We start from the raw sequence: 13,636 nt of genomic DNA on the forward strand, positions 1-13,636 counted from the left end.
TAGACAATACGATGTTTATTTTCTTATTTACAACAGGAACTGAATTACCTGTTTACTTGCACCTTTTAAATGCTTAAGTTAAAAATCTGCAGAATGTGTGGAGTTTCATTTGAGCGATTAGCACAGAGGACAGTCGATTTACTCAAACAACCTTTAGCTGCAGCCCTCTCTACCGTAGCTCTTGGTCTCTTTTGTCTGGCCAGCTTAAACGCATCAACGCTTGCATTGCACCCTCACCTAACCTTACTCATGGTTGTTTCCTGCAGCCTCATCTTCGGGGCCATCACCTGCGTGACGGGGCTGCTGGGCGTGGTCATCGGGGCCGGCGCCACGCGCTTCTTTCGCCGTAGGACGGAGCGGGCTGACCCCCTGGTGTGCGCCATCAGCATGATGGGCTCTGCCATCTTCATCTGCCTCGTCTTCGTCGTGGCCAAGAACAGCATCCATGGAGCTTATGTAAGTTTATCTCTCTTGTTTACTCTGACACAAACGGCGTCCCCTCCTCCCACTGAGTGAAACGTGAGTCACGGTGTTTCACCTCAGGGCCAGAATGCTGAAAGTGACAGTCCTGAGAGCAGCCTAGCAGGTGTAAAAGCCTACTGAGGTTTGAATAAAGTTGTAAGAGGACACCGAGAGTGACACCAGTTCTTCTCAGGCCCCCGGGGCAGAGAGCTGCTCCGCGTGATGACTGGTGTCAGTCGCAGGTTAGCTGTAGCGTGACCTCGGCTAGCTGCTGCAGTTAGCTGTGGCTAATCTATCGAACACATCAGCACGGCATTCTCGGTGTGACAGCCTTGTGGAGCAGGAAAGGGTGCCACTTCTCGATCACGGCTTCGGAACAATCCAGTCTGGCCTTAGCAAGCACACATTATTTTGTTCTTGTCACTTACAAAGGAGTAGGAAATGACCCTCAAGGTGTTGGTCGGTATTATAGCTGCATATCTGGGAAATATTTTCCCATGCCTGTCAGAGAAACAGACTTCCTAAATGACATGCCGTGGCCGACCTTAGAAAGTCGAGCCGCTCATTGTTCCCCAGCTTTTTTTTTTTTTTTTTTCTAGGTGCCCGTGAGAATTAATATTTTATTAATTTGGGGATTTTAAAGGTAGAACATCTCATTTTCTAGGAACAAGTTATGATGTAACAAACAACTTTAAGGATTTCAAATCAAAACTTAGCTGCAATGGCTTAAATTTATTGTGGCTTTTTGAAATTTGATCTACTGCCCCAATACTCTGCATATACCCCGACAACTGTCTGGAAAAACGTCCCCATATGTTTCCAGTTTTTTTATATTTGAGTTGGCAGCGTTTATTTAAATGTGTTTTTTGTAACATAGACCTTGCTTTAGAGCGTACTCCATTATTTTCTTTATAGTATTGAAGTTTGAGACACTCCACACGAACAAGAATATGTTCAGAGAAGTCAACGCCAGACTACCTAAGAACGCTGTTGCAGCTGTCCAGTACGATGGTGGCACCGTCATGCTGTGGGTCTATTGCATGCAAGCAGAGTGTTCCAACAGGACACTGAGCCCAAACACATAAAAACCATCTTTGGAATGAATGAAGAAAGCCGACATGAAGCTTTGGAAACATCTCCGACCTCAATCCTACGCTCCAAAACCAAATCTATATTCTGAATCCAAGCAACTCACATAAACTTTAAAGCCATTCTGACAACTGCAGCTATTGGAGCCACTGTATGCGACGGTTGAAATGATAAAGGGAAAGTTGAAATGCATAATTTAAAACCTTTTCAGCAGCACTGCAGTGATATGCCGCTTGCCTGCATGCATTCAGCGGATATGGCAGCCGTCTCGCAACTTCCAATTTAGTTCCCAAATATTAAATAACGGCTGAAATGAATAATAATTTGGATTTAATGAAGTAAGATTTTTATGAACTCCCATTGGGTCAAAGGTGCACATTCATCAGGTGTTTGACAGCAGCATGACTCAGCCAATTAGACTCCAGCTACAGACGTATCCACACTCATTTCACGGCCGCACGTCTGTCCGACTCAATTTCATACACTCGCTGCGTAGCAGAAATAGGCCCCAGCTCATCCCGACGGACAGGAATAAGAAGTCAGGTCCAACAAAGGGGCAATATTCGGCTAATCGCGCCCAGATCGTTTGGCTCAGAAATAACGCTGCGCCTCGATTAGGACGAACAGCTCGCAACGTGCGTCGGTGCTCTGCTGAACCGTATTAAATTGCCGCACGCCGCTGCGGTTGTAAGCGAGCGATTCGGGTTTCACTGCGAGGAGCTGACAGATGTGTCGTGTTATAAGGTGTGGCACGGCCTGGAACCAACGGCGCTGGGCCGCCGAGGCCCGCCGACCCCTCGCAGCTCATGTCAAGACGAGACTCGGCTCCTCTCAACGCGTCGGGCTCAGGGCGGACCCGTCTGACGTCTCCGCTGTCAGAACCCTGCCGGATCGCTCTGTCTTTCTCTCTCTCTCTCTCTCTCTCTCCCTCTGCGCTGTACTGCAGATCTGGCGGGCAGGCGAGAGAGGGAGCAACGGAGAGAGAGGGGGTTATTCCCCGGCAGGAAACACACATCAGTCGGCCGTGTTAAAGCGGTTCAGATGAAACCAGGCGGTGCAGATACACGAGATTCCACCGCAACCGAACCCCTCTAGGTGTGTTTATGATTCAAGCGGTCAAGAACGAAACTAGCCCCACGTACAGCGTTGCAGTCCGAGGTCACTCGGAGAGTAAACAACTCGCTCTGTTTTTTCCAAAGGGACGTAATTTGAAATTGCAGCGCCAGAGCGTTTCCCGCATTGGACATCTTGAGACGAAAATAAACAATTGTTGTCATCCCGAGCTGGTTTTCAGTCTGTGGGGCGCAGCTCAGTGAAAGCCCGCATGTCAACATAATCTACTGGCCTGCGCTATAATAACATGTTTTCGAATCGCTTTTAACCAGAGCAGTTCTCAAAGCAGCGATAGAAATATCCTCCAGCTCTTCCCTGGTTTACATGTCATGTCAGCGGAAAGTGGCGGCTCTCGGAGTGAAATCTCTTTGTCTTCGTTTAGGTTTGCATCTTCATCGGAGAGACGCTGCTGTTCGTGAACTGGGCTTTGACGGCAGATATTTTAATGGTAAGTGGAACGATTGAGTGGAGAGATTGATAACTGAGCCATAAAGGCTGAACTCTGACCTTAATAGGGTGAGATGCAAAAGTATTCATACCCCTGGATGTTTTATTTTACATTCAGTCCCACTGAGCCACAAATTAAACGTATTCTGTTCCGGTTTTATTCGGCCAAGAAGAAGCCGGTCTTAACTTTGACGTGAAAGGAAAAAAAACATGTGAATAGATGCGTTTGATTTAACTTGTTGGCTTAATTTGACCAAATTTAGCTTTCACCTAACACTCTGTCGTCACAGTGAAGTATTCACTATGAAGTGACAAAGTTTGAAAACTGTTATCATTATTCTTTTATCTTTTTAGTCACGTAGTGTTTTTCATTTGTCATTGTCCTAAAAACCCGATTAAATTCATTAAAGTTTCATTCCGGTGGCGGAAAAAAAATTCAGGAAAATCATTTGGTGTGAATTATTTAACGACAGTTGTACGTGTTTGGGTTTGTAAAATTAAAAAAAATAATAAAAAGAGTTTCAGTAAGCCAGATAAATTGTTTATTTTTAATTAGTTCGCCGTCTGCATTGTGTATTCAGGCGAACAGGCCGTTTCACCAGAACCTACCAGGTGGTTTGACCTCCTTCTTCACCTTGACCTTATTTCCCGTCTCTCTGCAGTTTGTTGTTATTCCCACACGGAGAGCCACAGCAGTCGCCTTTCAGAGCTTCACCTCTCATCTCCTGGGTGACGCAGGAAGTCCATACCTGATAGGCACGGTAAGACCCTCGCCCATTCCTCCTTCTGCCCCCAAGCTGCGGCTGAGCGTTTGAAACGCACACCGGGTGACAAGCACATTTAGACACCGGCTCAGCTCTGGCTTTAACTAGGCCAGCGGAAAGTGTTCCACAGGAGGGGCTTTTAGCGCAGGTCCCAGGAGAACCGGCGAACAGGACTGTGATTTTTGCCGCTGCTCTCAAATCAGTGGTATTCTCTAGCAAGCCTCACGGCTCCCCGGAGACGCCTGAGTTGCCGCATTTTGATTGGTCGCCAGATGAGAGAGTAGTCCTTGCCGGGCCTCTCAAGGTCACCGTCAGCTCGTTTCCCCGATCCCAACCTAACGCTCCCCACCTTTCACGCCCCCCTCTCCGCCCCAAAAGAATAGCATTCAAGAAGCCGGAGTGAAAGTGCCGCCCGGCGTTCAATGGAGTGTGAAACGGGATTCGCATCAGACTGTCAAAACACGTTCGTCTTATTTTAAAGTGAGAATGAACATTTCTAAAGTTAAATAGCAACTCCACTGAGCCCCTCTTCCCCTGCTTTCTGTATGCGGTGCTGGAACGGCAATAAAGGCAGGAAGAAGCGCATTCTCCTGCACGCCACATCACGTGTCTCGCCTTATCCACGCATTTGACGTTTTAAATCGGCATTTTATTTATTTTTTATGTGTGTGGGGCCGTAAATGGTATCAGGAGAATAGAGCGCTTTGTGGTTCTGTGTTTTATCACTCGGAGGCTGGCTCGCAGTCTGAGCTGCAGCAACAAAAGCTGCGGATGTCTTTGGTTAGGAGAATCAGACTGATTCAGGATCCTCTGTCAGGGCCTGACAGGCTGGCGACAGGCGCAGCTGTTCCTGTTCCTTCTCGCCCGAGTGAAAATCTGAAACTAGCGTCGGAGGCAGGTGGAAGGAGCGAGCGCGAGAAGCGCTGCTCAAAAGAGGGATCAGATGCAGCGTAACCGTATTGTTTCTGCACTTACTGCTCACACAGACGAGTTTACTTTGGTCTGATCTTAACTTCCTCTGTCTGCCGTGTTTCAAACTGAGCGTAAAGAAAAAAACAAAACAATGTAGAAGTAAAGAGAAACATTTGAATAACATTATTTGGCATCATAATTCTCAACTTTCTCAAACTGAAGTATTTTCACACTTTTTTTTTTAAAGCTTTCAAAAGTTACCCACAGAAAGTTTAGGTGACATTTTTTTGTCATTTTCCACTCAATTAAACTGAATCGCCCAGAATATCCTGAGGTGAAAGAAAGACCTTCAGCTCCAGTTTATGTACTATGTTACCTAATGGAACCTGTGCTAATAGGAAAGTGAGAGTACACCAATGTGCTAAAAGCCTTACAAAAGTATTCACACCCCTTAACCTTAAACTTATAAGCATAACCATTAGAACCACTGTATATAAAGAATGTGGCTACAGACGAGGAAATTTCAACATCATTTTCACATATTTGTCAGAACAAAATATGGCTATTCTCTGATGTCAAAAGGTTTTTAAGAAAAAAAATAATTTCCATGATTAAAGGCAGACATTTATACGTAAAATTAATTGAACTTCTCTGACTTGTTTTGGTAGAAATTCCCTCCTCATGGCCACATTAACTTCTCTACGTTGGCCAACACGTAGAAAAGTTTGAACAACATGAGGACTTAGGCAAAGCACAATTTAATAGCACTCTTATTACTGACATCCACTTTTTCCATGAGTCAGATTAATGCCACCCTGGATTACTCCCACATTGCCCCACGGTTCTTCAGTCCCCCCGGATCCACTCCACTCCACAGTTCTCTCCTGATGAGTGACATTCTGAACGCCCGGAGGTTTCGCGCTTCCTACGCAGAAGCCCGACTGACGACGCTCTGAACGCTCGGAGTGCGTCAGCGTCCTGAGCTGAGGTTTAGCACACGAGCGTGATGGACCGGTCGTGACGCACACCAAGTGGGGGCAGATATGCAGTCGCCCATGCATATTGGCTGGGGCGAATGTGAATTGGCAGAAAGAGATGGAATAGCAGGAAAAAGCAAGTGGTTATCGCCAAGCAACCACAGGAGAAAGATAGGGAATGACTCAGTTATTTTGGTTCACGCTGAGGTTTCGGGCCTGAGCACCAAGCAGACCTGAAGACGAAGCATCGAGGTCAGCAAACCAGATCCGGTGCGACAGAGCTGCTTTTTAGCGGTCACCGGTCACGCCTCAGCAAAATTACCACCTTTTTTAAAAAAGCTGCTTTAGAATATTTGAAATTCCCAGAAATTTGAGCCAAGACTCATTTTCATCAGAGCGTGTCAGACTGATGTCACTCAAGAATCCTCCCGATAAACAGAACCCAGACTCCTCCTCTACCAGCAGAGAAGGACCGTACCACGTAGCAAAGGAATGCCAGAAACAATCCCTCCATAATCATCCAAGAAATGCCTTCTGGCAGGATAATTAGACCGGCAGCAGTTCTCTGCTTATTTTTAGCTTTGCTGCGCTGTGCAAGTTGCCGAGAATTTAATGTTCTTGATGAAATGGGCCCTGCACTGGCCACACACACACACACACACACACACACTGCTGCCACCTGGGTTTTTAATTGTTCTTTCCCAATGCACAAACTCCCCTCGCACAGGTTCACCTCCTTCAGTATCCTCCTCCAGCTTTTTCCTGCACTGAATGTCTGCAGAAGCTAACATGAAATCAGTGTGGCAGAGCCACTGCGACACTTTGACTCACTCACTAGCAGAGTCCTGCTGTTCGCCTCCCACCGACCCCTGTGAGCTAGCTCAGCGTTGCCATTAGTAGCCTCCGTCGCCCTGTGATTGTCAGTGGGACCGCCTTATGGGTGACACAGGGAGACATAACAGGTCACTTAACACCCACTTTTCTTCAGCTGTTGTTTCCCTCAGCATAACACATGACACACTGAATGATGAGCTGCTCGCTGTCAAACCTTGAATTGGTGGAAACGTGCATGCAAACATGTGAAAACCAACACTGCACAGTGTATCGTAGAAGGTTTGAATATTTGCCTTACGATTAGATGTCGATTAATGGTTTGTTAGACGTTTAGACCTTCTTTTATTGTTGTAGTTTGGCCTCCAAACAGAAGAGGGCACTGCTGGTCATCCTTAAAGCAGCCTGACCAGAACGAGAAGGAGAAACGGTTCAGACCGTGTCCGTTGTGGGATGCGAAATGAACGTCTGTGGGAGCTTCTGCTTTGAAATATAAACACTTGACAAGTTCCTTACCTTTTACCTTAATATCGCTTATTCGGCCGTGCTGCACGGCGGAGCAGTGTCAACTTCTCAACCAAAAATTACTCATGTGCTACGATGATGACAGAAAAGTCTGGGATTAAGTGTTGCAAAATATCTTTTTTTGGATTCAGCGACATAAGATGTTCAGGCTGTTTTGTTATATTTCATAAATATGTCCAAGTTTAATAATTTAAGAAAACCACAGCTGATACAAAATTGTTAAAATATAATGATGTACTTATTTAAGTCGCAGCCCTTCGTCTTATAGAAAGACGGTCGACCCAATTGAAACAAGATAATCAGTTTTAGGGAAATGGTTATTAATTAATCATTAAATGATTGATAAGATGGATCAACTTTAGGTTGACTCATTAATCACTTACTTAAGTCCCTACTTGGTGACTAGCTTTTATTTTTATTTTTTAAAATGTTTTCTCTTTTTTCTTTGTGTCTGGCTGCAGATCTCTGATGCACTACAGGAGAAATTTGCTTCATCTGAACTATGGAAGTTCCTCAGTCTGGGCTATGCCCTCATGCTGTGTCCCTTCATCATTGTCGTGGGGGGCATGTTTTTCCTGGCCACGGCGCTGTATTTCCTGGATGACAGGGAAAAGGCCGAAAAGTAAGTCGCATTGTTAAAACAGCTGATTATTTCATCTATTATTCAGCTCCTTTAAATATTTAGCACTTGCTGGGGTTGTTTGTCGATGACTCTCTGACTAAGAGCTACAAGGATGCCAAAGAAAATTTGCTTGATGTGGGAAGAAATGGGTTTTAGGGTGTTTTTATTTCCTTTCTTATGGGGTTTGTCACTGAAGTTTGACATGCTGCTCAAACATAATAGCCAAAGACCTGCAATATCTGGGCCAACAGAAAACCCCAGTTAGCTGAAACTCCCCCACAGTCTGTTACACTCACCAGTTTGTTCAAATACTTCCCCTCTCATTCACATACTCATCTTTTCCTTTTTTATAAGCACCAAAGACATGAATCAGTTGGAACAAACGCTGGTCATGGCCTTAAAAGTCTAAAACAAGCTCTGCATTTTTTATTTTATTTATGGCGAGACAAAACTTCTTGTTTCTTTTGCATCACGTTGGCTTGCTCCCCTGTTGCCAGCGCTTACAGAAATGAGTTCCTTCCTGTGGAAGACGCCGAACATTTTTAGACAGGATGGCGATGTGATGTGTCTGACGTCCGTCCACAGACGCGTTGTCTTCGCCCCTTAGGAGGTCGTTATTCTTTCTCGCGCCAAAAATTACGGCATAAAATGCCTGTACATTTTATGCACAGGCAGACAAGAAACAGAAAAGTTATGAAAAAGTTTTCACATTTGCAGAAGAGATTTGAGGACTGGTCAAAATCTTCAACTCTCAGCCAGGCTGTGACTTCTTCCTCGTTGTGCGTCTGTGCTGCACTAAAAAGGTGTCGGCGTAGACGCACGCCCACGGCTGCCACAGCTGAGACTTGTTGCGGTTTCTGTTTGGCCTCTTCCACGAACCAAAAAAAAAAAAAAAAAAGAAAAGCAGAACATTAAAAGAGGACACTCACTCCTGAAACTGTGCCAGTAATAGATATTAGCCCGTAGTCCAAGAAGTGGTTCAAACTAAAACCGCTCTATCAGACGCTGCGGGCAGAGTGCAACTAACCACAACCCGTTGACTTTCACCCAACACCACAGAGGACACGGCCACACTTTCTGATGAATAGTTCACAAATAAAAAAAATAAAACGACTACAGAGACTCACATTCAGTCTTTATTGTTAGTAGAAATCTCTTTGTTCATGTTTGGACGCTAGCTTTGTATTTAATTGTTTTACAGATTTTTACTTTTCAGAAATGAGTGCATACGATTATTGATCAATTTAAAACGACTCTTTTTTTCTTTAGGTTGCCAAAACAAAAAATAATTATAAGAACTACTTTGGGTTGCCAGGTTGGAGAGAGTTTCACTTAATTGTAGAATTTATATAAAAAAAAACAAAAAACATACAGGTGAAAAGTAGTGGACATCAGGTAAGAAGCTATTTTAAAAAGCCCAGTGTTTTCCCCTAAACTAGTTGTTTTTAGCCACTTTTGATAGATTACTTTTGAAGTGTATAGACTTGTTCGTCTGGACTTTATTCATAAGTGCTGCTTGCAAATGTACTCTGAAAAAAGTTCTTTTTTTCTATCAAGGGAACTGCAAATACTAAAGATTGATTGGCAGGGACAGCCTATTGTAACGCTGAGTAAGTAGAAATCTTTCTGAAGAGAAGAAAGAGATAAAGTCTGTTTGAAATGTTCAATCAATGACTCAATGTCATTTTCATAATGTAGGGAGAAGGAAAGCTTATGAGGGTCAAAAGTACATTAGGAAAACCACAGTAATTTTTTGTGAACTTTAGCTTTAGCATGCTTGAACTTGAACTGAAGTTCTTTGTTGTTTACTTCGACCAGTGTAGCCAGATTCGTTGTATAGGGGGGAAAGGTTAGGACAATTCCAGGGCCCCCTGACCAACAGAGGGCCCTCCAACAAAAAACAATTTCTTATAGCAATAGAAAAAAAAATTGGGGGCCCTGTCAATTAAAAAATTAATCATATAGTGTTTTTAAAATTGTTTTAGCAGTAAAATTTAAATGTTGCCACTCCCAGACCAAAAAGCACAGATCCATATTTGTACTGAACACCCCTCTGGATCTGCATGAAATGGTTCGTTCCTGCTTAGCGCGTTTGACGTGTTCAGCAGCAGTCGGTAGAAGACGAGAACGACTGTTAGTTACTGTACCGCCAAGAAAAATTATAAAGTCAGCGTTTCAAAAAGAAGGAGAGAAAAAAGACAAGAGTGTCAATTTATAGCCCAGTTTTTCTCCAAGAGAGGTGGGGAGAGTATCAACCATTTAGCATAGTTAGCTTAGCTTTTGCCTCCATTTCACTAGCATTTAATGAATGAAGGAAAGAATTTAACAACATATTCATATATTTAACTTGTACCTGTACCTTTCACCACACTTAGCAACAGATGAGTCAGACAGCAGCAGCTCTAGCCCTGACAGCAGCAGCTCTAGACCTGATAGCAGAATAACCCCTCCCCCCAGTCCCAGTGAGAAAGGTGAGCCATATTGTGTTCAATCTACGTGGATATTTCCTGTCTCTCTACTCTTTTTACAATTACACAACAAAAACAATTACTTTTGATGGGTCAAATGGACTCAAGAAATTGTAACAGCAGCTGAGAAGGGGGGCCCAATTAAATGTTTTGTCATGGGGCCCAAGGTTCCTGGTGGCGCCCCTGGTTGCCACTCCCAGACCAAAAAGCACAGATCCATATTTGTACTGAGCCCCCCCCCCCCCCCGGATCTGCATGAAATAGTTCGTTCCTGCTTGGTGCTTGACGGTGTTCAGCAGCAGTCGGTAGCAGACCAGAACGACTGTGGCAGTTACTATGCTGCCTAGAAGAATAATAAAGTCAAGTTTAAAAAAAAAAAAAATAGAGACAGGAGAGAGAAAAAGACAAGAGTGTGAATTTGTAACACAGTTTGTCTCCAAGAGATGTGGGTAGAGTGTGCAAGATTATCAACCTTTTAGCATAGTTAGCTTAGCTACAGACTAGTGTTTGCCTCCATAGCATTACCATTTAATGAATGAAGGAAAGAATTTAACAACATATTCATATATTTAACTTGTACCTGTACCTTTTACCACACTTAGCAACAGATGAGTCAGACAGCAGCAGCTGTAACTCTGATAGCAGAATAACCCCTCCCTCCAGTCCCAGTGAGAAAGGTGAGCAACATTGTGTTCAATCTACGTGGATTTTTCCTGTCTCTCCACTCTTTTTACAATTACACAACAAAAACAATTTAATACTCACAGAAATTCAAACAATCTTTATAAAATCTTCCATTAGCCCCTCTAGCAGTGAGTGGATGAGGATGATTGGCAGCATTAAGACCCTCCTCCTGGTTCTGATTGGTTGTTTTTGGTCAGAACGGTGCATTACTTTAGACAGCAGTAGTAGTTCAGGAGGAAGGGGAAGGAGGTTGATCTCTTTACAGATGATCTGTCTCATAGCAAGCTGTCACGACATGGTGACAGCTTTAACAAATTTGGAAAAAACATATTTTTATATGAACAAAATACAACAACAGCATTTATTGAGAAGTCTGGATTGTTTCATGTATATTTTGCAAATTACCTGACTGTTGCTGGTCGGGAGAGACATTTCAATGAGCTAAAACTAATAATAAAAAAATTTGAGCAACCTATTTTATGTGGACTGTTGCATGCAAATTCACTAGCAATGAATATTGTGGAAGTGCATTGGACCAATGAAAGTAAGCATCTTTAAAACTGTGATGCTTTTGATGGGTCAAATGGACTCAAGAAATTGTAACAGCAGCTGAGAAGGGGGGCCCCATTAAATGTTTTGTCATGGGGCCCAAGGTTCCTGGTGGCGCCCCTGGTTGCCACTCCCAGACCAAAAAGCACAGATCCATATTTGTACTGAGCCCCCCCCCCATGGATCTGCATGAAATGGTTTGTTCTGCTTGGTGCTTGACGGTGTTCAGCAGCAGTCGGTAGCAGACCAGAACGACTGTGGCAGTTACTATGCTGCCTAGAAAAATGATAGTCAAGTTTTCAAAACAATAGAGAGATAAGAGAGAGAAAAAGACAAGAGTGTGAATTTGACACAGTTTTTCTCCAAGAGATGTGGGTAGAGTGTGCAAGATTATCAACCATTTAGCATAGTTATCTTAGCTACAGACTACTGTATGCCTCCATATCATTACCATTTAATGAATGAAGGAAAGAATTTAACAACATATTCATATATTTAACTTGTACCTGTACCTTTTACCACACTTAGCAACAGATGAGTCAGTCAGCAGGAGCTTTAGCCCCAATAGCAGCAGCTCTAGACCCGATAGCAGCATAACCCCTCCCTCCTGTTCCAGTGAGAAAGGTGAGCCACATTGTGTTCAATCTACGTGAATTTTTCTAGTCTCTCTACTCTTTTTACAAAATAATAAATAATGAATTCAAGTTTTCAAAAAAAAAAAAAAAAAGGAAGTAAGAGAGAATCACAAGAGTGTGAATATGTAACACAGTTTGTCTCCAAGACATGTGGGTAGATTGTGTGAGATTATCAACCTTTTAGCATAGTTAGCTTAGCTACAGATTAGTGTTTGCCTCCATAGCATTGAATGAAGGAAAGAATTTAACAACATATTCATATATTTAACTCGTACCTGTACTTTTACCACACTTAGCAACAGATGAGTCAGTCAGCAGCTCTAGACCTGATAGCAGCATAACCCCTTCCTCCTGTTACAGTGAAAAAGGTGAGCAACACTGTGTTCAATCTACGTGGATTTTTCCTGTCTCTCTACTCTTTTTACAATTACACAACAAAAACAATTACTTTTGATGGGTCAGATGGACTCAAGAAATTGTAACAGCAGCTGAGAAGGGGGTTCCTAATTAAATGTTTTGTCATGGGGCCCAAGGTTCCTGGTGGCGCCCCTGGTTGCCACTCCCAGACCAAAAAGCACAGATCCATATTTGTACTGAACCCCCCTCTGGATCTGCATGAAATGGTTCGTTCCTGCTTATCGGACTTGACGGTGACGCTGTTCAGCAGCAGTCGGTAGCAGACCAGAACCACTGTGTTAGTTACTGTGCCGCCTAGAAAAATTATAAAGTCAGGTTTTCAATAGAAACAGAGAAAAAAACGAGAGTGAATTTGACACAGTTTTTCTCCAAGAGAGGTGTGTAGAGTGTGTGAGATTGTCAACCATTTAGCATAGTTAGCTTAGCTATAGACTGTTTGCCACTTTTTCACTAGCATTTAATGAATCAAGGAAAAGAATTACCAGGATATTCATATATTTAACTTGTACCTGTACCTTTTACCACACTTGGCAACAGATGAGTCAGACAGCAGCAGCCTTAGCCCTGATAGCAGCATATCCCCTTCCCCCTGTCCCAGAGAAAAAGGTGAGCAACATTGTGTTCAATCTACGTGGATTTTTCCTGTCTCTCCACTCTTTTTACAATTACACAACAAAACTATTTATTACTCACATAAATTCAAACAATCTTTATAAAATCTTCCCTCAGCCCCTCTAGCAGTGAGTGGATGAGGATGATTGACAGCACTAAAGCCCTCCTCCTGGTTCTGATTGGTTGTTTTTGGTCAGAACGGTGCATTACTTTAGACAGCAGTAGCAGCCCAACGCAACATTCATACTGATGGTAATAATAATATAACATTGATGATGTTTTAGTTATAATGACGCTTTCTTTGACATTTATGTGTGATTTTGATACACATTACACTTACAGTAGCTGGACAAGCTAATAGGTCACCTTAGTCAGGCTATCTGCTCCAGCAGTTTGCAGTCAGCTTCTTAACAGACACGACACTCATAGCTGTTAAACTTCAGATTTAAATCAGTTATCATATAGTACTCATAGGTGTCTCTCCTTTAATTTCCACCCACATCACTGTTGAGTTTTTTGACTCCATATC

The 13,636-nt window shown here is 43.3% G+C and overlaps 1 protein-coding gene across 2 annotated transcripts in view; it reads left to right on the forward strand.

Moving 5' to 3' along the window:
• spns2 (SPNS lysolipid transporter 2, sphingosine-1-phosphate) overlaps positions 1-13,636 on the forward strand; it is an 81,570-nt gene that overhangs the window by 60,552 nt on the left and 7,382 nt on the right. For both annotated transcript variants that reach the window (XM_088012289.1, XM_088012291.1), the window contains exons 8-11: positions 267-456; positions 3,047-3,112; positions 3,774-3,872; positions 7,582-7,742. In XM_088012289.1, the coding sequence (XP_087868415.1) occupies positions 267-456; positions 3,047-3,112; positions 3,774-3,872; positions 7,582-7,742 (516 nt within the window). The remainder of the gene's footprint in view (positions 1-266; positions 457-3,046; positions 3,113-3,773; positions 3,873-7,581; positions 7,743-13,636) is intronic.

This window comes from Poecilia mexicana, unplaced genomic scaffold (genome assembly GCF_051168715.1).
Source record: "Poecilia mexicana isolate PSO_F unplaced genomic scaffold, ASM5116871v1 scaffold_14, whole genome shotgun sequence".
NCBI lineage: Eukaryota > Metazoa > Chordata > Actinopteri > Cyprinodontiformes > Poeciliidae > Poecilia > Poecilia mexicana.